Source organism: Camellia sinensis, chromosome 12, assembly GCF_055761805.1.
Source record: "Camellia sinensis isolate YWXY chromosome 12, ASM5576180v1, whole genome shotgun sequence".
Taxonomy (NCBI): Eukaryota; Viridiplantae; Streptophyta; class Magnoliopsida; order Ericales; family Theaceae; genus Camellia; species Camellia sinensis.
The window spans coordinates 149,942,748-149,968,985 of record NC_138972.1 but is presented as its reverse complement, the minus strand read 5'-3'; the positions used below and the strand labels follow the sequence as shown (position 1 = coordinate 149,968,985).

At 35.9% G+C, this 26,238-nt stretch overlaps 3 protein-coding genes across 5 annotated transcripts in view; 1 reads left to right on the top strand and 2 right to left on the bottom strand.

Moving 5' to 3' along the window:
- Positions 1–10,872, bottom strand: part of LOC114268153 (kinetochore protein NUF2 homolog) — a 32,257-nt gene extending 21,385 nt beyond the window's left edge. The window contains exons 1-4 of one of the 2 annotated variants that reach the window (XM_082900156.1): positions 10,285–10,872; positions 9,775–10,009; positions 9,541–9,698; positions 9,335–9,430 (exon numbers count right to left, since the gene is read on the bottom strand). In XM_082900156.1, the coding sequence (XP_082756282.1) occupies positions 9,335–9,430; positions 9,541–9,698; positions 9,775–9,823 (303 nt within the window). In that variant the 5' untranslated portion in view covers positions 9,824–10,009; positions 10,285–10,872. Of the gene's footprint in view, positions 1–9,334; positions 9,431–9,540; positions 9,699–9,774; positions 10,253–10,284 lie in introns of those variants that run through there. The other variant, XM_028209275.2, reaches the window with a different exon arrangement.
- Positions 9–4,156, bottom strand: LOC145804862 (uncharacterized). Of its 2 annotated transcripts, XM_082900146.1 has the most exons (6): positions 3,699–4,156; positions 2,244–2,318; positions 2,111–2,162; positions 1,289–2,017; positions 1,042–1,185; positions 9–950 (listed from the first exon to the last, which is right to left on the bottom strand). In XM_082900146.1, the coding sequence occupies exons 2-6, from the start codon at positions 2,297–2,299 to the stop codon at positions 63–65; spliced, it is 1,869 nt and encodes a 622-aa protein (XP_082756272.1). In that variant the 5' UTR covers positions 2,300–2,318; positions 3,699–4,156; the 3' UTR covers positions 9–62. The 2 variants fall into 2 exon arrangements, with proteins under 2 accessions (XP_082756272.1, XP_082756273.1); XM_082900147.1 differs by lacking the exon at positions 3,699–4,156 and having other exon boundaries at positions 2,244–3,210.
- Positions 10,873–13,868: 2,996 nt separating the features above from the next.
- On the top strand, positions 13,869–14,944 carry LOC114268162 (uncharacterized). The gene is made up of 3 exons (XM_082897375.1): positions 13,869–13,926; positions 14,019–14,176; positions 14,852–14,944. The coding sequence occupies exons 1-3, from the start codon at positions 13,869–13,871 to the stop codon at positions 14,942–14,944; spliced, it is 309 nt and encodes a 102-aa protein (XP_082753501.1).
- The last annotated feature ends 11,294 nt before the right edge of the window (positions 14,945–26,238 follow it).

Here is a 26,238-nt window from a genome sequence, read left to right as displayed (position 1 = left end):
AAAAGTAAGAAACAAGCACTATTTGTTACACATATATCAAATATGTTTTGAGACACAATCATTTAGTTTAGTTCATCGAGATTGTCATGAATATTATTGTCAATGTTGTTGTCAGTTGACGATGGCTTCAACTGTGGTCTTTTCTTCTTTACATCAAATTTCACAAAAGGTGTACGCAACCACTGACTGGCTTTGCAATTCTGGGTCCCTCGAGTCTGAGGACCACGAACAACACTACATGATGATGACATTGTTACAGCATTCATTTCGACTGCCTTTGTATCGCTCTTTTTTGCGCGCAATCTCCCCTTTTGTGGAATAGAAAGTTGTTCATTATTTAATGCTTTCCCACCAACTAATTTGGCTCGTTTCTTTGCAACTGCCTTTGCATTTGGTGGTGTGAGGATTGGTTTTGTTTTTCTCAAATGCAAAGTTTCCATTGGTTTTTTGTCATTCATATTCCTTATCTCATCCTCATCTACAAACTTCGGGGAATTGGCTGCAACCTTTTCGATACCACTATCATCGAGACCAACCATTTCAATGTCAATTCGATGCTCCTCATGTAGTTTGCTTGGTGGTGTTTTAACATTTCCACCATCAACTGGAATGCATCGTTCTAACAACTCAAGAATTTGACCAACTTGGTTCTCCATTTTGACCAGTCGCTGCTCCGCAAGTAGTTTGGTTGGTGGTGTTTTAACTTGTTCTCCATCAACTGGCATGTGTTTTTCTAACAACTCAAGAATTTTTTCAACTTGATTCTCCACTTTGGTTAGACGTTTGTCATCCTCATCTTGCCTTGTGTCCTTGTGGCCTTGGACCAAAAGGGCATGAATTTCAATGACTTGTTTCTCAACTTTAGCCAATCGGGAGTCATCATTCTTGTCAATTCTTCCCTGGCTAAGAGTTACTGCATTGGACTTTTCACCAATATTAGGCAAAGCCACCTATTCACAGATATACAATAACTTGTTAATGTCATAGGTGTAATGTAAATTGAGCTATAATTATAAAAAGTCATGTGTTGTAAATATTTACCTCAACATTTAAATATCCTCCCAAAGCTTTAATTTGATTCAAACCCTGCTTAATTTCTGAATTGCCCCAATAGGATAAGCGAGGAATGGAGTTGGAAGTAGCCACCAACTCCCTTTTGCGAGCAAATTGTTCCAAGTAAAATAACTACATGGGAAAAAAAATCAAAAAAAGAAGTCATTTTAATGTGTGTTAGACAATATACAATAAAAAATAATAGATGAAATAATTACACATCAAGGGGAAGTACCATTAGAAGAAGCAAACAGCCGCACATAGCAGACCGCTCTTTGACCTTGGCAATGGCAATGCGGTCGACAAAAAAATCAAGGGTGTGCTTTGCCCAATTGAATTGACTGATGGACTCAACATTTTTAACCATTTTAATGAATGATTGGTGTACGCCTGCCTTTGTGGTGGGGCACAAGAGGGCTCCAATGATGTATAAGACAAATTTCCTTTTAAATTCAGTTCCAGCATCTTTTGTTTCAAGCAGATAAGATTTCAAAGATGTGAGCGGAACAAATTTATTCTTCATCACAATTTCATCACATAGGTTTGTAATTTCATCTACGGACTCTGTTAACTTCACAGGTAGACCATTGGAAGGTAATCCCATCAACTCATGAACATCTTCTACGGTGAGAAGCATTCGAAGACCGTGGACATTCAATGAATGAGTTGAAGGATCAAAGTTCTGAACTAACCAATGACACAAGTCATGATCTATGTGCGTGCACCTAAGGCTTAGGATGCCATGAAACCCCATATCACTCACTGCTTGTTGTTGTGCTTTGTCCAACCTTCTAATAATCTTACAAATTGATGTAAGCTCAATTCGGGTTTGAATTTTTACTTTTGGAGGCTTTTGTTGGACCACAGTTTTTAATTGGGCATATTGTTCAGATTGTAGCTTTCCCATTTGTATATACTTATTTTTTTCTTCTTCAGGAAGTTGATTCCATTTGTCCCCAATATCCTACATTACATGCATAAAATCATATGAACAATTACATACAAGCTTACAAGTACAAAAGGAATACTACAAACAACAAGAATACGTTGCACTTACCTTCACGTCTACTTTCATTTGGGTTTTTTTTAACTCCATTGATTGTTCTTGGCTATAAACATATGAAAATGAATATAAGAATTTGTATAATGGAAAATATATAACTACATACAAATAGATATTAACGAAATACCAAAAGAAAATGAATGGAGTGATCGGGCGCTTTGGAGGATCAGTCGGCTTATCCATTAGGCTTCAATCAGAATTCCTTGTAAAGAAAGACAAGAAAAATAAACTCATAATATCTTTGATTAGGAAAAAAAACAAACAAACAAAAATCTTAAAGGTTATAGTACATTCATCAAATGCACGACATGCACACATGAATGGATTTGTTTTATAATAATGTAGTTAACAAAGACTATGTTTCCAATGTAAAAAGGAAAGACACTAAAAAAAATTCTAATCATAAACAAAAAATGATACCCCAGTAGCTTAGGTCACATTAGCATAAAAAATAGATTAAAGAAGTTAATTTTTTTGGACAAAATTTGTAATTTGGTAAGGAAATTTTTTTGTCGCAAAAAGGAGCCAAATATTTTGGCACCATACGAATTGATAATAAAAACGACATTGTTTTTTATTTTATTTTATTTTTGGGACTATTGTAGAAAAAAAATAAAAAACGATGTCATGGTTATGTATAGCTCCTTTGCTCCTTCAAGTCTCACTTTAGGTATACAGTCAGAAGGTTGAATATCTTTATTAACTGGTTTTACTTGCTTTGGTTTTAGCTATGTTGTGGTTCACTTTCCCATATTTTATCTTGCTAATTTTTTTTTTATTCTCTGCATGGGTTTGGGGATGGCTTGAACCACATAAAGCACTTGAAAATTATAAATGTTTAGGAAAGCAATTTGTTGGGATTCTGATATTGTGCAGTTTGTTTGGATGGGTCTCCCCCGGCTTACCATCTTGATAAGGGGTTTGGAGCAGGAATTAACAATTGGTTGGTTCATTTTGAGGTTGGTCCTTCATTTACCATTTTGTTTTACAATACAAAAAATGATTTGTTTGTTGTTAAGAAGATGATTGAAAAGAAAAATAAGAATTGTGAAATCATATAAGATACCCAATTTTCTGCAGTTTTATTGGAAATTGAATTGAGAACTGATTTTGATTTTTTTGAAATGCCAATTTTCTAGTGTATTTGGGACATGAAAATGTAGTCTAATAAGGGGAGGGGAAAATGTAATCTCTATTACACCCTTTGTTACTTGTCACTAAGTAGATTGATGGTGGAAGGAAATGAAGTTTGTACAAAGTGCTTACAATCCCTCCAGATATAAATGTAGAATATACATCTTTTATCTATCTATTTGGGATGATACAGTAGGAGCTTGAAATGTAGATTTAATGAATTTGGATCCATACCTGTTATATTAGCAACCTATATATATGTTTGCATATAAAATTTACTAAAATTAAAAACCGAAGAAAAAAATGGGAGCCAAACAGGGGTAGTTAATATCAATATGCTTCAAGAATTATATAGAAGCTTAGCTTCAAGGATTATATACTGTCTTATACCAGTATAGAGAACTAATTATAGAAGTATAGTAGTCTGTTGAATATTTTCTAAACTAACCGAGCAGGATGTCGAGCAGCCGAAGTGATGTCGCAGCCGGAGTGAACAACGGTAAGAGTGGTCAGAGTGATCCACGGGAGCTCTGATGAAGGCAAAAGCTGAGAGAGGAAAAAAAAAATTCAAGAAGAAGTTAATAATACTTTTCCATATATCTATAGATTGGTCTGTGCAGAAGTTAAAAAATTCAAGAAGAAGTTTAGCTTATTTTATGTTTGAATTCAAGTAAAAGAAAAGAAAAGAAAAGAAACAAAGTGCATGTACTTAGAAGCTCAGCCTCAGTTTCTGCATTGAAACAATAGGTGATTTTCCTATCTCAGAAATTGTGGTAAGAGAGTTGCTCGGATTATAAAGGAAGGGTTGAGATTGAATTGCCGTATTGTGAGTCCTTGCATAGAATGAATATAGACAACATTTTGATATTTATAAATATAATAAACATGTAGTATTACTAAATAATAAAAGGCTTATCTTAGGACGAACTGGAAAATTGAAACGTTTAAAGTTTGACTTCTTTTGGCGTTCTATCCGTCTTAATTAATACGTGTAATTTGTAGGTAATTACCGGTATATAAGATTTACTACTTGGTAAGGTTCCAAAAAATAAAAAAATAAAAATCCCATTTCCTCTATCTCTTGACACCTTGCTTAAATCCAAAGACTATCACATTCATTACACACAAATCTCAAAAAATGAGATGAAGCAATCACAATCTCTCTCTCTCTCTCTCTCTCTCTCTCTCTCTCATATTCTTGAAATGTCAATTGGCATGGGAGTTGTGTATCTAATTATACTATCACTGTTTCTTGGATCAACCAATATTGTGAAAGCTGCTGCTGCTCAACCGTGTGATGACGACAGATGCAAAACTGGATCATGCAACAGCACTGGCTACTGTATTTGCAATCTTCCAGACCCTTCCACCATTTTAGATGGTGATCGACCTTTCCAAGGGTAAATCTAACTTGCCTGATTCATTCAAACTCATATATATATATATATATATATGGTTTTCAATGGAAGTTTTCATACAACACTTAAATCATTCTTGTGCTAGACACCATTATAAGAAAATATTGAAATTCTTTAGCAAGATTTAAAAAAATAAATAAATAAATGGAAGAAGAAGAAAAAGAAACAAGTAATGCTACGAACACAATTTTTTCATAGAAAAATGTACAACATGTAGTATTGCCAACATTACGTTTATTCTAGTATAATTTCATCTAGAATGAATGCAGTGCTGCCAACACTATATTTTGTGCAATTTTTGAAACTATTTCTCAATTTATAACCATATGATTTTCAATGGAAGTTTTCATACCAACTTGAATCATTAATGTACCAAACACCAATATAAGAAAATCTTGAAATTCTTGAACAAGCACTTTTTTGGTATGATATATAATTAATAATGTTATAAACATAAATTTGTCATACAAAAGTATATTGAAAAAATGCGGCCTATATCACATTCATTCTAATAGAGTGTGACTCCTTTCAAAATAAATGTCATACTATCAGTATTAATATTGCATTTATTTTGATAGAATGTGACTCTATCCAAAATAAATGTAGTGTTGTCAGTACTGTATTTTATTAGTTTTTTTTTTAAAGAAAGAATTTTGTCTCTATACTTGATGTTCATTGTTTTTTAGTTGATTAGATTCATGGAATTGAAACATCATGGAACTTCTTGTGTTCTATTGTTTTGATTAACAGGGGGAGGTTTTGTGATGAGGAAATGACAATGTGTGATGGGACTAACTCATTTTGGTGTGGAAATGGAGGGACTTGCGAGGAGATAGTGCAGGGTGAGAGTTATAAATGCCAGTGCCAAACAGGGCATAGTGGAGAGCACTGTGAGCTTGCAGGGGCACCATGTGGTGACATTTTCTGTTTCCATGGAGGTGCATGTTTGGTTGAGAATGATGTCTGTGACTGTCCCACTGATTAGAAAGGAAGCATTAATTGCTCTCTCCCAACCACAACCCAAATAGGTCCTTGTTTCTCTGCCTTCTCTATCATTTGTTGCGAATTTAATTTTTTTTAAGTTGTGTTTGAATTTTAAATTTTGAAAAGATTTGAGAAGAGAATAGAAAAGAGAAAAGAAATTTAAAACTTATATTTAATTGGCATTTCACTTTTTTATTTTTTCACTACACAACAATTTTCAAGATTCTTGTGTTTTGAGATTTTTACGAAATTATTCAAAAGATTAAGGACTAAAAAATACTACTGATATAAAATAAATCACATAATCATATACAAATACTCACATGTTTATGGATCTCACACAAAATGGGAGCCACAAACATGCGAGTGTCTATCCATCATGCATTAGTAACGTTTTTAAAATTAGAACGAAAATGTATGTTATTATTATATATTAAAATGTTATGATTTGTTTTTCATGGACATTAATTACAAACCATTGCAGATTCTACAACAAATTCAATTGGGTTGCACCAAGAAGAAAGCAACAGTGATGTAAATGTAAGTATATATGAGGCATACATAAACATACCATGAATTTGCAAGAAATAAAAGGATTTGTGCAAAGATTTGTAAATGAAAAGAAAAAAAAAAATCTTCACAAAAAAAAAAAGAAAAAAAAAGGGATTTGTGAATGAAATAGAGAATGAATTTTTTCACAAAAATCTCTTCCTTATTATTTTCTCTCAACAAATTGCTTCACAAATTCAAAATCCAAAAATAGTCCAAAATGCAAAAAGACCCCAAAGAGATAACTAAAGCATGCACAAAAGATTTTCCATGACTGCCAAAAAAACTTCAATATTGTCGAAATTTTAAAATTGACAATAATATTTTTTAATTAATTTATTTATTTATTGTCAGACTCTTCCATCATACCTTTGATTTCAACACACTCACGCACATCTTCTGTGTGTGTGTGTGGCTAACGAGAAAGCAGAGGAAAATACAAAAGAAAGGAAAATTGAAAACCCCAACCCATAAAACACCATAAAATCTGCAAACCGTATAACTCAATAAGCATTCAAGATCCAATAAAATCTGCACAAACCATCATAACTCAAATCTGCACACACCATAATAACTCAAAAATAAAATCTGCACACACTAAAATCTGCACACCATAATAAAATCTGCATAACTCAAACCATATAACTCAAAAACACAAAAACAGAGCAAGGAAGACAGATGTTACACTGAGAGAGTGGTGGTCCCGACGCCAACGTGTGTAGTGATTACTTTCATTTTAAGACTCAAACATGGTTAATTATTTGCAGCGAACTATTTGTGAAACATAATCGTTGGTGATTTTTGATTGTTTAGAGATAACTACTTTTACCTAGATTTCTATACTCTTCGCAATTTCTGTCAAACATAGAGACAAGTCACAATTCGAATTAGAGTGTAACCAGATGGGTACATTTTGAAACAGTACATTGCTGAACTGTGATAATGATGCATCATTTTTAGTGTTACTTTAATGGCTATTGTGTGGATATTGTGAGAGAGAGGAAACATATTCAATGCAACGGTGATAAACACTTAGTATCACCATCCGATGACATGTTACCGTCTAGAGCACCGTGTATATGTTACGGTTACTAAATTAGTATGAAAGATGTAATATCTTAAAAGTGGGGTTTACTATCCATATGTAATTGTATCATTAGTTGGTGATGACACGTGCCAATAGAGCAAAATGGAAATCTAACCACATATGCATGCCCACATACTGCCACTAATCACTATGTGCATGTACTTTAGCCTTTGGGAGTCCTCACCAAAACCAATATAATAGATCACATTGTTAGATTCTCATTTTATTTTCAATTTCTTCTCCATCCTCACATCAATCCAATCACACAATTGGTTTTGGTTCGATTTTCGCTAGAACCTGTCAAATTACTGAAAAGATTTTCTCTTTGCATTAAAACATGTTATGAAAAAGTTAGTGCAATAGCATAATCTTTCTGTACCTTTGAAGATCTTTACTAGACAAACTATGATGGGCAGTTTAAGGTCATTACCAGGACCATAGGGGTATGAGGGTTGTAAATTTAATTCAATCAAACTAAGTAGCATGGACATGGAGGGAAGCCATGTTCATATCAGACATGTAATGGGGACTAACACTTCTTAAACACTTCTAAAAATGTATCCATCATAACTCAAATCTGCACACACCATAATAACTCAAAAATAAAATCTGCACACACAAAAATCTGCACACCATAATAAAATCTGCATAACTCAAACCATATAACTCAAAAACACAAAAACAGAGCAAGGAAGACAGATGTTACACTGAGAGAGTGGTGGTCCCGACGCCAACGGGGCTGGTGGTCTTCGGCAATGGCTGAAGCTCCAGCTATGGTGGAAGAGAGGAGGGAGGAGAAGAGAAGAGCAAGAGCAAGAGCACGACCCAGAGAGGGAGGCCAACTGGCTTCGGGACTGTTGGACTTCTGACTTTGCTCTGTTGGGTTTGGTAACCTGGTACACGACTGAGAGAGTGGTGGTCCCGACGCTAACGGGGCTGGTGGTCTTCGGCAATGGCTGAAGCTCCAGCTATGGTGGAAGAGAGGAGGGAGGAGAAGAGAAGAGCAAGAGCAAGAGCACGACCCAGAGAGGGAGGCCAACTGGCTTCGGGACTGTTGGACTTCTGACTTTGCTCTGTTGGGTTTGGTAACCTGGTACACGACTGAGAGAGTGGTGGTCCCGACGCCAACGGGGCTGGTGGTCTTCGGCAATGGCTGAAGCTCCAGCTATGGTGGAAGAGAGGAGGGAGGAGAAGAGAAGAGCAAGAGCAAGAGCACGACCCAGAGAGGAGGCCAACTGGCTTCGGGACTGTTGGACTTCTGGCTTTGCTCTGTTGGGTTTGGTAACCTGTTACACCAGTTGCCTAACTTAAGAGAAAAATTATTTAATAACTTAGTTATGACCTGGTTATGAAGTAATATGGTATAAATAAATAATTAAATATAACTAAGTTATGAGTTAATATGGTGATAGTTATGACTAATATGGTATAGGTTATGATATAAAATCATATAAGTTCATAACTAAATGTATGGTACACCAAAATGTACCATAGCATCACCCCCATTTTATATCCCAAAACATTTATGATTCCATCTCAAGGGCAAAACTAAGCAAGAATATAATCCAATGTACCCACATTTCGGTATTGGGCCATTGGTCAAAAAACAGATTCATTGAAAGCATGTAATTCAAAAGATGTAGCAAATTGGCTGAAATTTTCAAATCTGATATAGCGGGAAATTTTTATCATTTGGTTCGAAGGCCAGTGGCCTGCCCGGCCCGTTGGGCAGGCCCTTGATTGTTAGAAAATATAGAAAAATATGAAAAACAAAAAAAATTCAAAAAATAGACCTTAAATCTCAGCCTGTTGGCCTACTCATCAACCTGACCCGAAAGCTCATCTGGGCCAAGCCCGCAGGCAGGTTTGGGGGCCCAGCTCAATGTCAAACCTTATATCCCACGGACAAAGAAATCAAAAAAGAAAATAGAGAGATGCATTATAATTTACAGCTGGTTGAGTCAAGCATGGAAGCCTAGTTTCAATACCAAAACTGAGAAATATGCATACACGGGGAATAATAGACAAATGTCGAGGGAAGCTCACCTCTCTCTGAATCTCTTCACATTTATGACCTAACTCTTGCCAGGTGACTGCCCCAGATTCTTTTATCGAATTAATCTTCATATTGATAGTATCAACCTAATAGACGGAGGGCATAAGAAAACTCAAAATACTGCCACTTCTGATACAAATATATATATATATATATATATGGTGTAACATTAGAATTTAAAACAAAAAAACACTACCTCTGCAACCACAGCTGCAATCTTGGCTTGCCTTGATTCGAGATCACGCCTCATTGATTCCACTTCCAACTTCACATTATTGAGTTCCTTTGTGGCGGCCTCACACCTAAAATCTCTTTCCTTTTCTAACTGCTTTCTTATTTCATCCAGTTGTTCCACTGGGATGAACATTTTCTAATTTCAGGTTTAGGATAAATTGTAAGAACATGAACTCTCCAAGTAGAGAGAAAGTACCTTTTCCTTGCCGTTCAACAAGCTTAGCCTCAAGCGACTTATCTATCATTTCTTCATCACTCTGCTTAACTTTTAGAACCTTAACATCTTTTTCGATCGTTTTGGCAGAATTCACCAGTTAAAAGTGCCAGTGCAACTTTAAATTTACCCATCTTGATAGAAGCAATTACTAGCATGCCTGGTTGAAATAGGTCATCACAAAGAGTTGGTGCAAGGATAACCTCTGGAGGTAAACCTGATTGAATAAAATGAACATTCCAGGCTATCCCATGTAAAGAATGTTGGATCAAATAAAAACAAAGCTTACAGGAATTTCTCAGATGGATATAAAAATATAATAAACAATATTGTTAAAAGAAGTTAGATTTTAGGGCATAAAAGAAACCCCATATTTTGTAACACAAATTTCATATCATGGACTTGCCGAACAAAGCAGAAATTCTAAGTGAGTCTCTAAGACAAGCCCATGCAAGCACAAGGCACAAGGAGATGGCTATTATGTAAGCAAACCTGTTCTTGTATAGTCTGCATCTGAGCGAGGTTCTTGGACATTTTCTTGCAAGCCTGAGAATTTTGAAGTAAACAAAGACGCCATCAATTACCTTTTCAACTAAAAATATGGTGATTCATGCACTCCAGAATGTACACACATCATGATGTTTATTCAGATTTGATTTGTGTTTCCATTTTGGGGCTGGATGGTAAAAAGTTATTTGAGAAGCAAAACGTGCTTACAAAATTTAACCGATAACAATGCATGAAAAAGCTTAATAGTTTAGCAAAAGTAAAATAAATAGCTATAAAGGGGTGTAATCTTTCTGCCAATCAACAGGAATTCGGAGGTATAGCTGTAAAGCATGAGGTGGGTTTCTTTGTAACACTTCAGGAAGGTGAACTCAGGCGAGCCCCAGCAACACCAAGCTAAGCTTGCAATGGATCAGCCCTTTCATTAAGGGCTTTGATGAGTTGACGAGGCAAATAACAAAACAAATGGTCAAATCTTTTATTTCCCTAAACCTATGGGTGTGGTTTTTCAGTTTAACGACAATGTCTCGATTCTCAAGGAAACAAGCTACATGATCAGTTTTACAGTAACAATACGAGGACATTCCGACATGTTTTTGTCAAGCAAGTTGAAAAAAATGATTTATCTAATCTGCCAATTAACAAAGAACAAGGGAAACAAATACAAATATATGCATATACATAAATATATATATATATATATATCTTGTGTATATGTACACATACACATACACATACACATATTTCTATATATGCATGTATTACAATTTTTTTGGGGTCATATTGCTGCTTGGGGTTAAAAAAAAAATATTGCTCATTTTTACAACTTAGACGTTTCAGTGAGAGCACTGGATGATTAAATTTACAATCATGATAACATAAGAGATAAAGTGTTTAGCTTCTATAGCTAGTTGATTTTAAAGTGTTCGGCTAAAACTGGGCAAAATTATCCCATCCGCACCTTATTTCTTTTCGCAAATCATGACATTGTATTGTACCAATGTCCCTTTGTTACTGCAAGGACTACAGTTATAGTCAACATAATGTGTCATAAAGCTTTTATGCACACTGAAATCAGATTCATTGCTCTCCAGTCACCACCACAACTCACAATTATCCAAGTTTCATTGATGTAGATATCTGAATATGCTAAAAAAGAACTGGCACATATTGGCCTCTGTAGCATAATGAAACCAAAAAAGTACCTGTAGCTTGGCTGGTGACTGAACAATTTCAGTGTAAATTGGCATTTTCTTGGACACTTTGTACCAGTACAAACTCTGCATTGGAAATATGGGGAGAAAAACACCAATGGCAGTAAAAATCGTTGGTTCAAACATAGAAAAACATATTTAAATGACAAATCTGTCTAGCAAAGCTACAAAGAAAGTCTATCTAAAAATACAACTTAAAAGGCGAAGAAACTGAGCAGTCTGGTCGCAAAAAATAAGGAGCTAAATTCTTCAGAAACAAGAAAGAGGTACCAGATTGGATGATAATTGTTGCAGGACTTCCATAAATCTAAAGTTAATACAAGGTATGATGGATATAGTGACAGAACACATGGTTGCTAAAATGTCAATAATTTAGTAAAATGTCAATAATTGAATCAAAAAAGGATCTCTCTTTATGACGGGGAAATGGCCGCACTAAATTTTTCTACAATTCTTAAATATGGTTCTGCTAGAATGTCAATAAAAAATTTAAAAAGAAAAAAGAGGACAACTCTTTAGAATGAGAAGATTGCAAAAGATATAGATTATGTTACCATTTTACATATGTAAATTATACTAACAGTAGTGGGAAGGAAAGGTAAAGCTCATAAGCAACAATTAGTTACTGAGATTCAGGGCCGGCCCTGGCCTAAGGCCAGTAAAGCTTGTGTCTTAAGTCCTAAAATTTTGGCCTAAAAATAGGGTTCCAAATTTAGTAAAATGTTTTAGGTCCAATTTTTTTTTTTTTTTTTTTTTTTTTTTTTGATTTTAGGATCAATTTAAAGGGCCCATTGGGTCCATGTATAGTTTAGCCTATATTTATTTATAAGTATAGTTTGGCCCATATTTATTAAAATGAAAGTATATATAAAAAAAAAAAAGTGTTTGGGCCCAAGAAGAACAATACATACAATATATGGGCCCTAATTTTTTTTTTACCTTCTTTATTTATTAGATTTTAGTGAAATAAATAATTTTTCCCTAATTTTTTTACCTAGGTCTTTATCAGTTTTAATTGAATAATTTTTCCCTAATTTTTTGCCATAATTTTGTTTCATTAAATTATTTTGTTTATAATTTTAATGATTATATATGTAAGTAAATTTTTTTGTAACTACAAACAAATAAAAAAGTTGTAACTTATCGTTTTATCCATGAACTTTTTTTTTTCCCCAACATAAGAGGGGCTCCTATTTTTGAAATTTGCCTTAGACCCCCTAAATCTTAGGGCCAGCCCTGCTGCGATTATTGTCTAACGTTATGTTTGAATTGGGTGATTTGGAGAGAAAAGAAAAGAAATGGAAATATATGTATTTTTCTTACTTATTTGATAACTTAAGTGGAGAGAAATTGGAAGAAATTGAGAGAAATGAAGAGAAACTCATTTCTCTTATAATCCTCATTTTCAATCTCCCCAAAAGTAGAGAGATTGGAAGATAAAAGAAACTAATATTTTCATAATATCAATTTTATCCCTGTAAAAATAAAAGAAATAAAATGATTGAAAATATAAAAATGTTATTTTGGTAATATAACGTAAAATAATTTCTTTTATTTTCTCTTATGAAATCTAACCAAACAAGAAGGAAAGAAATCCTAATAATTTCTTTTCTTTTATTTCTTACTTATCCAAATAAAAAGAAAAGAAATCACAATCATTTCTTTATTTTTCTTGTCTCTTAATCCTTTCTATTCTTTTCACTCATAAGTTTCCAAACATAGTGTAAGTGATTACCTTTATTCTCGATTCTCGAATACAAGTCAACAACAGATCCTTTTCCCCAAACATCATATCTATCATATACAGTTAAATGATTTCTCGTTTTGCCTTGATCAATAATTATATAGATGACTATTGCATTCACGTTAATCATGGCAATCTTTATAATTGAAAGAATCAATGAGCAAAAGGGAATGGTGTCCATTCTTCCCATACTCTGGGCAGGCGTTTAAGCATATTGTATTGGAGGTAAGCATGTGAATCTTTCCTCAATTATAAAGGATTTTGTTTTTCTATTTTAGGTGATGAAGTTCATACTTGTGTTCGGGAGTTCATACTTGTGTTTGGGAGAAAATGGCCAGAATGCGACAGTGCCCTTGGATTATATAACATTTTGTTGTACTGGATTTTGAGTCTTCAATAAATACAAATGTTTTGGTGTTTGAACTTCTCCCAAGGTTCAAATGATTCACATCTAAAGTTAATTTTGTCTAGATATTTGCATGAGCATGACCCTACAATTAGAAGCAAACATTTATTGTATGTTGACTTGTGCATTGTAACGTGCAGGTTTTTTTGATGACCGCTGCCCATATGCACTGGTTTAGTTTGTTCCTTGCATTGTGATTCCGATAATGGCTATCTTGTTGCCTCCAATGTACACACATTCCACATACTGGCTTTGGGCTGCAGGTTTGTATCTTTCATCATATGGGCTCTCCTGTTTACTAAATCTGTTAGTTTTTTGTGCCATTCTGAGTAACATTTAATTGCATAACATGCAGGATTTTATCTTGTAGCTAAGGTTGAAGAAGCTGCAGATAAACCAATTTATAAATGGACACATCATATTGTCAGTGGGCACACTCTTAAGCATTTGTGTGCTGCAATGGTTCCACTCTTCTTGACGCTTATGCTTGCAAAGCGAACTGTTGAAACAGAGGTATTCTTTTTTTTTATTCTTCAACTTTGTTTGACTTCCTTCTATGACACTTGGTTTTGAAGGGATTTTCAATAGGATAATTATGTTTAGGCTCTAATATTTTTGGGCACAATAATTAGGGACATTAAACTACTTAAAGATCATCTTGTTCGAAAACTATTTTTGATTCAATTATATGTTCTTAAAACATATCAAGTTTCTGTGGATCCTCTGTAAAGATCACCTTTCATTGATTTCAAGATTGAGAGTGAGGGCATAAGACTGACACTCTCTTTTAAAGAAAGATCCTAATATTGAGAATTCTGATAGTGGGAGATTTTTATTATGACTTCGTCCTCGTTGAGAGGCAATACCTCTACACCCTCTTAGGGCACTCATCCTTGCAAAACTCTCTTGTAAGAAAATCAGGAAGGGAATCGGATCCCTTTTTTTATATATTCAATTTGATGCATTGACTTTGGTTTGCTGTTATCACTTGCTAACTTCTAAACACATGTAAATTGATTGTGTATTAAATGCTTTTTTGTTATAATTTTCTTAAATAATGAATGAACAACATGAGGTGGTGTCAAGCATTTGAATCCAAATCCAAGTTGGGGATTGAACCTCATTGGTGCGATGCATGTGCACCATCCATTCTCTCTCATGTGCATTTATTGTTTCTTCTGGATGCAGGCAAAGTTTGCTCTAGACTTTGGACCAAAGTTAAGAGGGAATGAAATGAAGGTGGAGAGTTACTCAAATGTCCCTGTTGAGGAATCTCCTTAAATGAGTACATGCATACTTTCCAAGAAATTATTTGGTAGTCCTGGGACATGGCCCTGTTGGCACTAAAATTTATCTTCTCTATCGAATAAGCATAACAAATACAAAGAGTTGATCCAGTGGATGCTAGGAGTAAAGGTCACGAGTTTACAATGGGAGATGGATCCCAGAATGCAGAGCAAGTGGAAGAAGTGAAACAGTTAACGGAGCAGATATGGCAGTTGCAGTTTTCCGGTCGATTTATCTAGTTATGCAGTGAGATGTGACCAAATGTGGCCCAGGTGTCAAGCCATGAAGATAGGCATGCAAGGGATGCAGGATACGTGTCTTGTTTGCAAGAGAAAGAGGATGCTGCAGCAGAGAAGCAGTTACCAGCAGTTATGGAGATCATGGACAATTATACAGGAAGTGGAGGTAACTTGCTCTAGAATGGGACACGTGGCAGCAGAGAAATAGCAATAGCTTCTGTCCTTAAGAGTAGTTTGTTTGTAATTCAACCTCTGTTGTTAAGTTTTCAGCCTTTGTTTGGAATTCAGCCTCTGTTGTTAAGTTTTCCTCTGTCGATTGTTATGTTCATTAAACTTGAAATTTAATTCTTGTAATTAAGTGGCAAGTTTACTTGTTGTAATTAAACTTGAAATTTGGGTCCAGTTGTGATTAATAAAAAAGAAGTTAAGTCCCAGGGGAAAAGTTTGACAAATGAGTTCAAGGCCTTTGTTGAGGAAGGTTTTAAGTAGATGGGCCAGGAATTGGCCAAGCCAAGCCTAATGCAGAAGTAGAAAAGGTTTGTGATAGAAGAGATTGCTGAAGATCAAGAGTAATGTAAGTACAAGTGACAGAAGAAGACAAGCTGGATGAGACAACTAATGTAATTAGATCTACTTTTTCTAGGCTCTTTTATTTCTTTTTAGAGAGTAAGTTTAGCCCTAAGTGTTTGCCCAATTGTTCTTAGGTAGAATGTGTTATTGATAGTAGCCCTATGAGTTATAAAGAGGTGCAACTGGAACATTTGAAGATTGCTCCTGCTAAACTTGACGACCTTAAAGTAAATGTACAGAATCCTTTGGAAGAATATAACTTAGGGAGTAAGGCCTGTAAGAGGCCCGTCTATGTAAATGCTAATCTATCTAATGAATGTAAGAGCAAACTAGCTGGTTTGCTTTCTGAGTATGTGGATTGTTTTGCATGGAATTATGAAGAAATGCCTGGATTAGATAGAGCATTGGTAGAGCATAGGCTCCCAATTAAAGGAAATTTCCTTCCCCATAAACAACCACCAAGAAGGATGGCCAATGAAGTCACCTTATCGGTCAAGTAGGAAATTAAAAGGTTGCTCAAAGTGGGTTTTATTAGAACAGCCAGGTATGTTGAGTGGCTGTCTAATATTGTCCCAGTTATGAAGAAAAATGACAAGTTAAGAGCGTATATAGACTTTAGAAATCTGAATCTTGCAACTCCCAAAGATGAATATCCTATGCCGGTGGCTAACTTGTTAGTAAACTCAGCAGCCAAAAGTAAGATTTTGTCCTTTATGGATGGTCATGTTGGGTATAATCAGATTTTTGTTAACCCAGAGGATACACACATAACAGCATTCAAGTGTCCTGGTGTTTTAGGGACATTTAAATCGGTAGTCATGCCTTTTGGATTAAAAAAATGCAGGAGAAACATACCAGAGGGCAATGAATTTTATTTTCCACGATTTGGTTGGAAAATATTTAGAAGTCTACATAGATGATGTAGCCATCAAATTTGATAGTTTTGATAAACATTTGGAACATTTGCAGCAGACATTTTAAAGAATGAGAACTTACAAACTCAAAATGAATCCCCTAAAATGTGCATTCGGGGTATCTGCTGGAAATTTTCTAGGCTTTTTAGTACACCACAAAGGGACAGAAGTGGATACTAATAAGGCCAAAACAATTTTAAAGGCAAAACCCTCAACCAACAAAAAAGAGCTTTAAAGTTTTCTTGGAAAGATTAATTTTTTGAGAAGTTTCATAGCCAATTTGGCTAAGAAAACTTTAGCATTTTCTCCTTTGATAAAAATCAAGTCAAATCATGAATTTAAGTGGGAAACATGCCATCAAGAAGCTTTTGATTTACTCAAAAAGTATTTGGCAAACCCTCTAGTGCTTATGCCCCCAGTAGTAGGAAAGCCTTTAAAGTTGTACATTTCAGCTTTTGTCGTATCGATTGGTTGTTTATTGGCCCAAGAAAATGATATGAGTCATGAACAAGCCGTTTACTACTTAAGTAGAAGGTTAAATGATACTGAGACTAGGTATAACTCTGTCGAAAAGCTATGTTTGGCACTTTATTTTGCAGCCATTAAACTGAGGCATTATATGTTGCCCACAAAAGCGTTTGTGATAGCACAGACAGATGTCATCAAATACATGTTGTCTAAGCCGATCTTGAGGGGCAGACAGGGTAAATGGATTTTAGCATTATTTGAATTTTGTCTCAAGTATATGCCATAAAAAGCAGTCAAAGGGCGAACTTTGGCTGATTTTCTGATAGAACACCCTTGTACATTTGTTTATTTAGATTTATATGAGATCAATATAGCCAAGAATGAGCCTTGGAAGTTGATATCCGATGGTTCAAAGACAGATGAAGGAGTTGGAGCAGGTATTGTATTGATTGCACCAAATAAGCAAATGTACCAATTTGCATATCAGTTGAAAGCACAACATATTCATTCTTGTGATCAGGCTAAGTATGAAGCTCTGATAATTGGCCTAGAGTTGGCCATAGAATTCAAAATTAGAAGTCTTCAAGTTTTTGGGGATTCACAGTTGGTCATCAGACAAGTTTTGGAAGAGTTCAAGTGTGTAAGTGGTGCTTTAGAAGAGTATCTGGTAGAGGTCAAATGGTTAATCAGCTTCTTTGACCATGTCACATTTATACATAGATATAGGTTGGAGAATAAGGAAGCCAATGAGATGACTCAAGCAGCTTCTAGTTTAAAAATTCCTAAGAGAGCTCAAGAAAAGGTGATTCGAATTAAGAGAATAAACTTTTCTACACTTAGGAATAGGTGTAGAAATTTCTTGCCCATTTTTACTTTGGATGTGATAGAGGAAGATTGAAGGTTTCCTTTAATAAGATACCTGTCGAATCCTAGCGAAGGAAGTAATAGGCAAGTAAGATATCAAGTCCTAAATTATGTTGTCATGGGAGATAACTTATTTAGGAAGGCTCATGATGGTTTGACTTTCTTCATATTGGTAAGTCAGACCAAATGAAAGCCATGGCTGAAGCACACGAGGGAATCTGTGGAGCCTATCAGGCTGGTGATAAAATGAGATGGTTGATTAATAGGTATGGTTATTTTAGGCCATCCATTATAAAATATTGCATAATGTACGCAAAAAGATGTCAGAATTGCCAGAAGCATAACAATATTCAAAGAGTTCCAGCCATAAATCTTTATTCAATAGTGAAACCTTGGCCTTTCAGAGGATAAGCCATGGACTTGATAGGGCAAATATTTCCATCCTCTTCAAAAGCACATTCTTACCTATTGGTGGCTACTAATTACTTTACCAAATAGGTAGAAGTAGTACCTTTAAAAGTGGTGACACAAACTCAAATCATTGAGTTCTTAAAAAAGAATGTGATCCATAGGTTTGGTTTACCCCGATCTATTACTATCGATCAAGGCACAGTGTTCGATGGGGATGAGATTAAGGAGTTTGCCATAGAATATGGCATTCAGATATTAAACTCCTCATCCTATTATGCTCAGGAAAATAGGCAATTTGAGGCAACAAACAAAATTATTGAGAACACTTTGGAAAAGGATAATTGAGGATAATCCTAGAGATTGACATAATCTCCTATTAGAAGTACTTTGGGCTTACAGAAACTCAAAAGGAAATAGCACAGGAATAACTCCCTATGAGTTGGGGTATGGGCATGATGTTGTGTTGCCTCTAGAAGTAACAGTGAGGTCCAATCGACTGGCCAGGCATTTGCATATTCCTATGGACGAATATGCAGAAGCCATGTCGATTGAGTTATAAGACTTAGAGGAAAAAAGAATTATGGCCTTTAATCAGTTGATAGCTCAGAAAAATAAAGTTAAGAGAAGCTATAACAAGAAAGTGAAAAGTAAAGTGTTTTCTGAAGAAGAATTAGTGTGGAAAACCATTTTACCAGTTGGTTTAAAAAGCTCAGAATATGGAAAGTGGTCTCCAAACTAGAAAGGTCCATTTAAAATACATAAGGTCCTTAGAGGAGGAGCTTATCATTTTGCTTCTTTGGAAGGTGAACCACACAAGAGAGTTATTAATGGTAGATACCTAAAGAAATACTATCCAACTATGTGGGAATGCATGAATAAGTCATAAAAGCATAAGAGTAAATATATGTGACAAGCCAAGAGAAACCAGAGTAACTAGGAGAGATCTTTCATTAAGGATTGTGTCAAGAGTATAATCAAAATAAATACATTTGGCCTAATCTTTTTGAAAGTACATTGAAAGTCTACCCCATGTTTGAAGGGCAATTTGGTGCCTAATTTTATTTTGCCTAAATCTGGCTTGAGCTTGTTTCATGGCAAGTGGGCCACCTTCTGCTTGAGTAGGAAAAGTTGGAATTTGTTGAGAAAGGTTGGCTTGTTCTTGTTCAACAGCAACTTTTTGAGCCCTCACAAGTGCTAGTTGAGCTTCCAGTTGGGCTTCTTCTACGGTGAGATTGGCAAGTTGAAGGCTAAGGGCCTGTGATTTGGTGGAGGCTTCAGTCAAAGGAGTGACTATTTTTTTTCAGTTGATCCCTTTGAGTTTCAGTAGTTTTTGGCTCAAATTGAAATTGATTGATAGTTGCTAAGCATTGTGGAAGTTCTGAAAGGAAGTTTTGTAAAGCTTGCACTTGGTCTGGGTCAAAGAGTTGAGGCACTAGAGGTGCAATGGCCTCCAAGCAGTGAGTTAGAACTGTGGTGTAAGAAAGAACTAGATCATCTAAGGGTTCATCAAGTAAGTTAAGGAACTGATCCACCAATTTTTGATCTTTACCAGTTAGTTGTTTTACTCTTTCTTTGACAGAAAGATTGGCAACAGTTTCTTGTACAGTAGAAAAGCCAGTCTTTAATTGTGGAAGGAAAAACAACTGCAGGTTGTGACAGTTAGAAAGTGAAGTTAACATCTGAAAGTAACATATAATATAAAATATAAATTAATTTGAGGTGTAGTTACTTCTGTTGAAGGTATGGTGGCAGCTCTAATATAGGGAAGAATAGAGATGGTCAAGGCCTCTCTTGAAGGACTTTGGGTTGGTGTGGTTTGCATCCCCATTCAGCAGTCAATGATACCTGGGAAGATATAGTGGCCTTGCAAGACATTATAAAGAAAGATTATTAGGCAACATAGAAAATATGAAACGATAAGGTGTATATTTGGGCAAGACCCCTTGACTCATAGGAATTTCAGTATGAACTGGTAAGGGGGCATCTACTGGTGAAGGTGGATGGAATGAAAGTATTTGGATAGAGGTAATGGGGAAGTGTGAACAGGTTGTGTAAACAACTCATGAGGAGTTCTCATGTCACTTGAAGTTAATTCATTGTCCAATACCTCAGTGTCAACTCTGTCAGCCTCATTCTCTTGGTTGTAGAATGAAACATGACTATTTTGATGAACGTTATCATTTTGTTCAGAGACAGGGTCATGGATAGGGAAACTTCGGTCGACAGGAGCTATATGGCTATCAGGGTTATCGGTTAAGTCAATAAGAGTCTCTCTGGCATGACCTAAGTTAGTTGGAGTTTTTCTGGTATGGCCAAAGGTTTCTGATTCTTCTAAGGAGAAAGAAGCCACACCAGGGAAATTAATGACTTCATTGTTCCATGGCGCACCCCTCTAAGAGAGAAGGCCATTAAGTCTCCTAAAGTTATTCCTTGAGGAATATCAGACACAATTTGGGCTAGTTCAGGGGCCAATTCTCTTAGGCTTGCTCTGTCTTAACCAATTTGTTCTTCATGATAAGGATATTGGTGTTCTAGGTTTGGTTGAGGAGAGAGCAGTTTGGTCTGGTCTACAAGCATAGAAGGGGAATTGATCTAAGTTTTAGGTAACTCTTCATTCTCAGGCGAAGAAGGGGGTAGATTGGTTTGGGTTTCAGGCAATTCCTCATGAGACGAGGAAGATGCAGCTGGAGAGAGAAGTCTTCTCCTCTTGTATGTCTGAAAGTATGTCTGAAAGAGAGGAAGGAATATGGAATAGAGTGTCAGTACATTAAACATAATGTATAGTGGTTTAACAAAAGCTTGAGTGAAAGTTATACCATTATAGAAAGAGAGGAAGAACTGTTAGAAGAGGAAGAGGTTGGTGCAACAAGAGTAGTGGCTTGAGGAAGAACTGGTTGTTCTTGTTTTCTTTTTGACCTCTTCTCAAGGGCTGCACCTCCCTCCAATCGTGGCTGAAAAGACAGAATTTCCTGAATTTCCTCTTGTCTATTCTTAGTCCTTCTTTCAATCTCAACACCTTGGTTGTAAGGTGTAAACCTTTCATAGCTAGTTGTGTTCAAAGGATTGCCTTTGGGTTTTTTTGATGGGTTCATTGGAGCCTTGCCTTTGTCTCTAAGAGCTAGAACAGCCTGGGTAGGCATCTCTATGACCAAAGGAGTAACCTTGACAGGAGACTTGGTTGCATGAGAAACATGGCAAGTCAATACCACTATACATTCAAGGAAAGCAATTTTAATAACAGGTATAAGGAAAAAAAGAGCATAAGTGTTTAGCAATGCTCATTTCCACTCCTTTCTTGTTGTCAAGATGCACATTCTAGAGGTAGACTTGAACTTCTTTTCCAAAAATTAATGCATTCATGAGAAGCCACCATTCTTTGAATCTTGTAGTAAGGTAAGATGTGGTCTTGTAGTAGTAGAAGTTAAACTGATCAAATAAGTTTTGATTCTCAACTAAGAGAGCCTCCACATCTGAATGGTCTTTAAATTGAAGTCTGGCCCCAACTTGTTCATGAATTGTGGGATGGAAATAGGGGCAAGGAACAGTTTGATATAAACCCATTTGCTTGGCCCATTGGCAAGGGTTATAGCTCTCAAAGCTGCAGTTTGAGAGTCTACTGGTGAAGATAGACCCTCCTACCAGAATATATCTAAAAGTAAGGATTTGAGCCCAAAAGCTTCTTTGTTTTTGTCTCCAGTCATCATCTAGGGTATGGGGCTCAGCATTAATATATATGAGTCTGGATGAAGTGAAGTGGAAATGTTAAAAGGGAATGAAAAGTTGAGGATCTCTGTCGATAGGTAGTTCATAGAGAGCGGTGAATACCTTGGTGAAGGAATTAGAGGTAGCTGGTCTAAATGAGAGAAAAAATTCAACATAGCTTTCACATATTGAGAGGTATGAAGTTTGGGTAGTGGGCCTGATTTCAGGAAAAGCCAAAAAGGGCCACCATAGTTATGGTCAATTTCTTTATCAACTAAGGAAAATAGACCTCTGTACAAGGTACCTAAAAGAAAAAAAACAAAGGCCAATTCTATGCCTTCTTGGATACATGTGGCAAGAGCTAAGTATTCCTTGGTAATTTTAAAACCAGGAACACACAGAAAGTGTTGAAAAAGCCACAATAGGCAAAAGGTTGTTCTTTCTTCGTTTGAGGGTTCAAGGCCAAACTTTTGATACTTAATCTGTAATTTTCCATAACTAAGGTCAATATCAAGTTTGATAGGTGTCTTTGGGGTTAAAAGTGCACTGATTTGTTAGCTAGAAGTAAGGAGGCCAGTTAAATAAACGACATGAAGAATGGTGGGAGAAATCATACCACATCTCAGGATAAGGAAGTTGCAAGAGACAGACCAAAAACGGGCAGCATCACTAATGGCCCATTTGTCCATGTATAGAACAAAGGTTGATAGTCTAATGGCATCATAAATACCTAAAGCCCTCCAGAGATCAATATCGTATACCATCATTTGCAGGACCCAAAGTCTCCAGTCAAGGTTAGGTTTTTGCCATGAGTGCAGAGGGTTAAGGCTTGAGTCCCAATGATGCCAGGCCATCTTCGCCTTATTGAAGAGCATCATTTTGGTGTCTGCGATAGGATAATAATGAGTAAGTTCATCAGGAATGGTTGTAGTGAAAGTAGGGCCCAATTCTCCTTGTGCAGAACTATCGCGGTGAGAAATAATGTAGCTATTGAAGATGTGTTAACGGAGTGGCTGCTAGAACTCAATTGGGAAACGTTGCACTGGTAACGTTTCTGCTTGTTTCTTTTCTTTGGTTTGAGCTCGCTTGGGTGCCATTGGAGTGTATGAGCAAAAAAGGGTTTCGAAGCAGGAAGTTTGAAGAGACAAAGAATAGAGTAAGGCAGAGGGAATGAGAGTAGTGAAGTGATGATTTGAATTCTGACTTTCAAATAGCTTATGGTGGACCATCTTGATTGAGTTTGGACCTGTTGATAATTGGGCTTAACGGTTAGGCCTATTTAATTCATGTTTTGGATCAATTTTAGCATCTAGATGTTATTATAAGTATTTGGGATTTAAAATGTGTGTTTGTTTTTATAAACCTAAATGAACTGCCCAAATACATAAGTGTCCAAACCTTATTTTGTCCTTTCTGACATTCATTCAAAACAAAAACATCTTTTTATCTTGAATAAGGGGGCGTTGTTGGCACTAAAATTTATCTTCTCTGTCAAATAAGCATAACAAATACAGAGAGTTGATCTAGTGGATGCTAAGAGTAAAGGTAACGAGTTTACAGTGGGAAGTGGATCCCGGGATGCAGAGCAAGTGGCAGAAGCGAAACAGTTAAAGAAGCAGATGTGGCAGTTGCAATTTTCCTGCCGATTTATCTAGTAATGCAGTGGGATGTGGCCAAACGTGGCCCAAGTGTCAATCCATGAAGATAGGCATGCAAGGGATACATGAAACATGTCTTATTTGCAAGAGAAAGAGGATGTTGCAGAAGATAAGTAGTTAGCAGTGGTTATGGAGATCATGGGCAGTTATATAGAAAGTGGAGGTAACTTGCTCCAGGATGAGACACGTGGCAGTAGAGAAGTAACAAGACCAGCAGCATAAAGGCTGGAAATTCGAAGAAAAGAGGATCTGCAATCAAATTCACAATCTATGTGGAATTAGAAGTAATTTAACTTAGTTAGCAATAGCTTCTGTACTTAGGAGTAGTCTGTTTGTAATTCAGTCTCTGTTGCTAAGTTTTCCTCTGTCGATTGTTATGTTCATTAAACTTGAAATTTAATTCTTGTAATTAAGTGGCAAGTTTACTTATTCTTCAATTGATTTTCAGTTTATTCATACTTGTTTCTTCACATTACAACCTCCAAAGAAGTCCTTGAATCTGTCAAGGCATTAGCACATTCAAACCACAATTGTTTGACCTGTTATTTGTGAGATTTTGGTTTTTCTGTCAAATCACCTCTGTCGATTTGGCCCAAACCAAATTTTTGCTAACAGGCCCCAATGCCTTTAAGAGCCATAAAATCACATGGGGTTCTCCCCTAAATGCGGGGAGCCACATGATCATGTGGCTTTTGGAAACATTGGGATAATGCTCACGAGCACCAAACAAAATTTTCTCCTTTCCCTATAATAAGTATGCTTAAATGTTTGACAGGCATACCACAAAGGCTGTTATGTCATTCACAAAACATTGGTTCGGCATACAAAAACGAATGATTTTTTTTTCCCCTTTCAACAATGTGTACAGAACACCTTTCCTTTGATGATGTATATAGAAAGTATTGCATTTAATGCTTATTGGTGTAGTTTGTTTACCAGATTGTGACATCCACTGTTTGTTGATCACGGAGGCAAGCAATTGAAATAAAAATTTGTGTCATTAGAACTGGAAGTGTAGTAAATAAACTAATCGGCCAAGGCGTCAACCAATATTTTCAAAGTTTAAATATGACCTCCTTTTAGCCAACAACACCAAGATTTTCTTCAGGAAATTCTTTGTTTTCAGAACTGCATTATTTCAGAACTGTATTATTTTCACTTGCTTTTTATACAAAATAAATAAATCACTCAGTACACAAGAATTTTACTATAGTAGGGTCTGGATAGATGGACATGTTGCTCTTCATGACTATTTTCTAAAGTAGTGCCTGGAGTAGTTTTACTCCTATTTCTAAAGTGGTTGTTTTTCAGGTAGGCCTCCTCTAAATATTAATGGTAAAATCTTACACAATTCTTTCATTTTTCTTTTTTATTTGTGTACCAAAACAAAATTTGGTTAAGTTGTTGTTGAAACATAGTTCATGATGATAGTAATCACAATAAGTTGTTAGGTATAGCTGGGTAGAATGAAGGCTTTGCTAGTGAATTTAAATTAGAATGACCAATATATTATGGAATGAATCCCAAAGAAATTATAAAATGTAGGTTTCATATGCATATAAGACACTAGCATTTGTATTTTATGTTACAAAAAGCAACTGTCTTAGATTTATCAGTCTATAATTTTTTGGATGAGGTATTTATGTGGTGGAGATTGAATTAGTATAAACCACACATTAAAGTTTTTGAGTAAGTCTGGGATAAAATATACTTGAATTGTAGTATTACTATTTATATTTTGAAATTTTAAATAAAAAGTCACTCTGTTCAAAACTCCAATTTTAAATTTTTTTGAGACAAGATCCACACTCAAATACCCTTTATGCTTGAAATGACCAAATTACCCTTCTCACCCGTTTTATCTTTAGAAACCTCCACTCCAGCATCGCATGAAATCCGCGGTCACATATATATAGATTACCACGCATAAACCCTCACAAACCCTCTCTCTCTCTCTCTCCCCCTCCCTCCTATTCTCCTTCTTTCTTCTCTGTTCTTTCCGATATGAACTAATCGGAGGAATTTTCCGATGGCATACACCGCCACCGCCACGACCACAGAAGCCTTTATCACAGACTTTGGTGTTCAAAGTTGGGGTTTCAAATCTGTAGATCCAGATCCAAATCTCTTTAATGGTGAGAGAGAGATGCGACGGCAAGACATCTTGATTCCACCGTTGTCGTTGTCGTCGTTGTCGTCGGAATAGATGAGCTATAGAGGTGTTGGGATACAAGATGAAGTCGTTGGACATGGTTAGCATGGCGCAAAAGCTTGAACAGCTCAAGATGGTTATGGCTAGTGCTTCGAATGATGGGATTGCTCACCTGTTCTGTTATGTGATACTATTCACTACAAGTCTACAACCCCTCTGATCTATCTGGCTGGGTATGTTGTGCCTAGGAGGGAGAAAACGATCACACACAAGCACACAAGCAAGAACACACAAAGATTTACATGGTTCG

What these genes read in the sequence shown, in the direction of transcription:
- LOC145804862 (XM_082900146.1), bottom strand. Translation starts at nt 2,299, where the DNA reads ATGGATAAGCCGACTGATCCTCCAAAGCGCCCGATCACTCCATTCATT. An exon ending in ACTCCATTCATTTTCTTTTG is followed by an intron (nt 2,163 to 2,243) that starts GTATTTCGTTAA and finishes ATATGTTTATAG; the next exon opens with CCAAGAACAATCAATGGAGT. An exon ending in GCTGTTTGCTTCTTCTAATG is followed by an intron (nt 1,186 to 1,288) that starts GTACTTCCCCTT and finishes TTTCCCATGTAG; the next exon opens with TTATTTTACTTGGAACAATT.
- LOC114268162 (XM_082897375.1), top strand. Translation starts at nt 13,869, where the DNA reads ATGGCTATCTTGTTGCCTCCAATGTACACACATTCCACATACTGGCTT. An exon ending in ATACTGGCTTTGGGCTGCAG is followed by an intron (nt 13,927 to 14,018) that starts GTTTGTATCTTT and finishes CATAACATGCAG; the next exon opens with GATTTTATCTTGTAGCTAAG. An exon ending in AGCGAACTGTTGAAACAGAG is followed by an intron (nt 14,177 to 14,851) that starts GTATTCTTTTTT and finishes TTCTGGATGCAG; the next exon opens with GCAAAGTTTGCTCTAGACTT.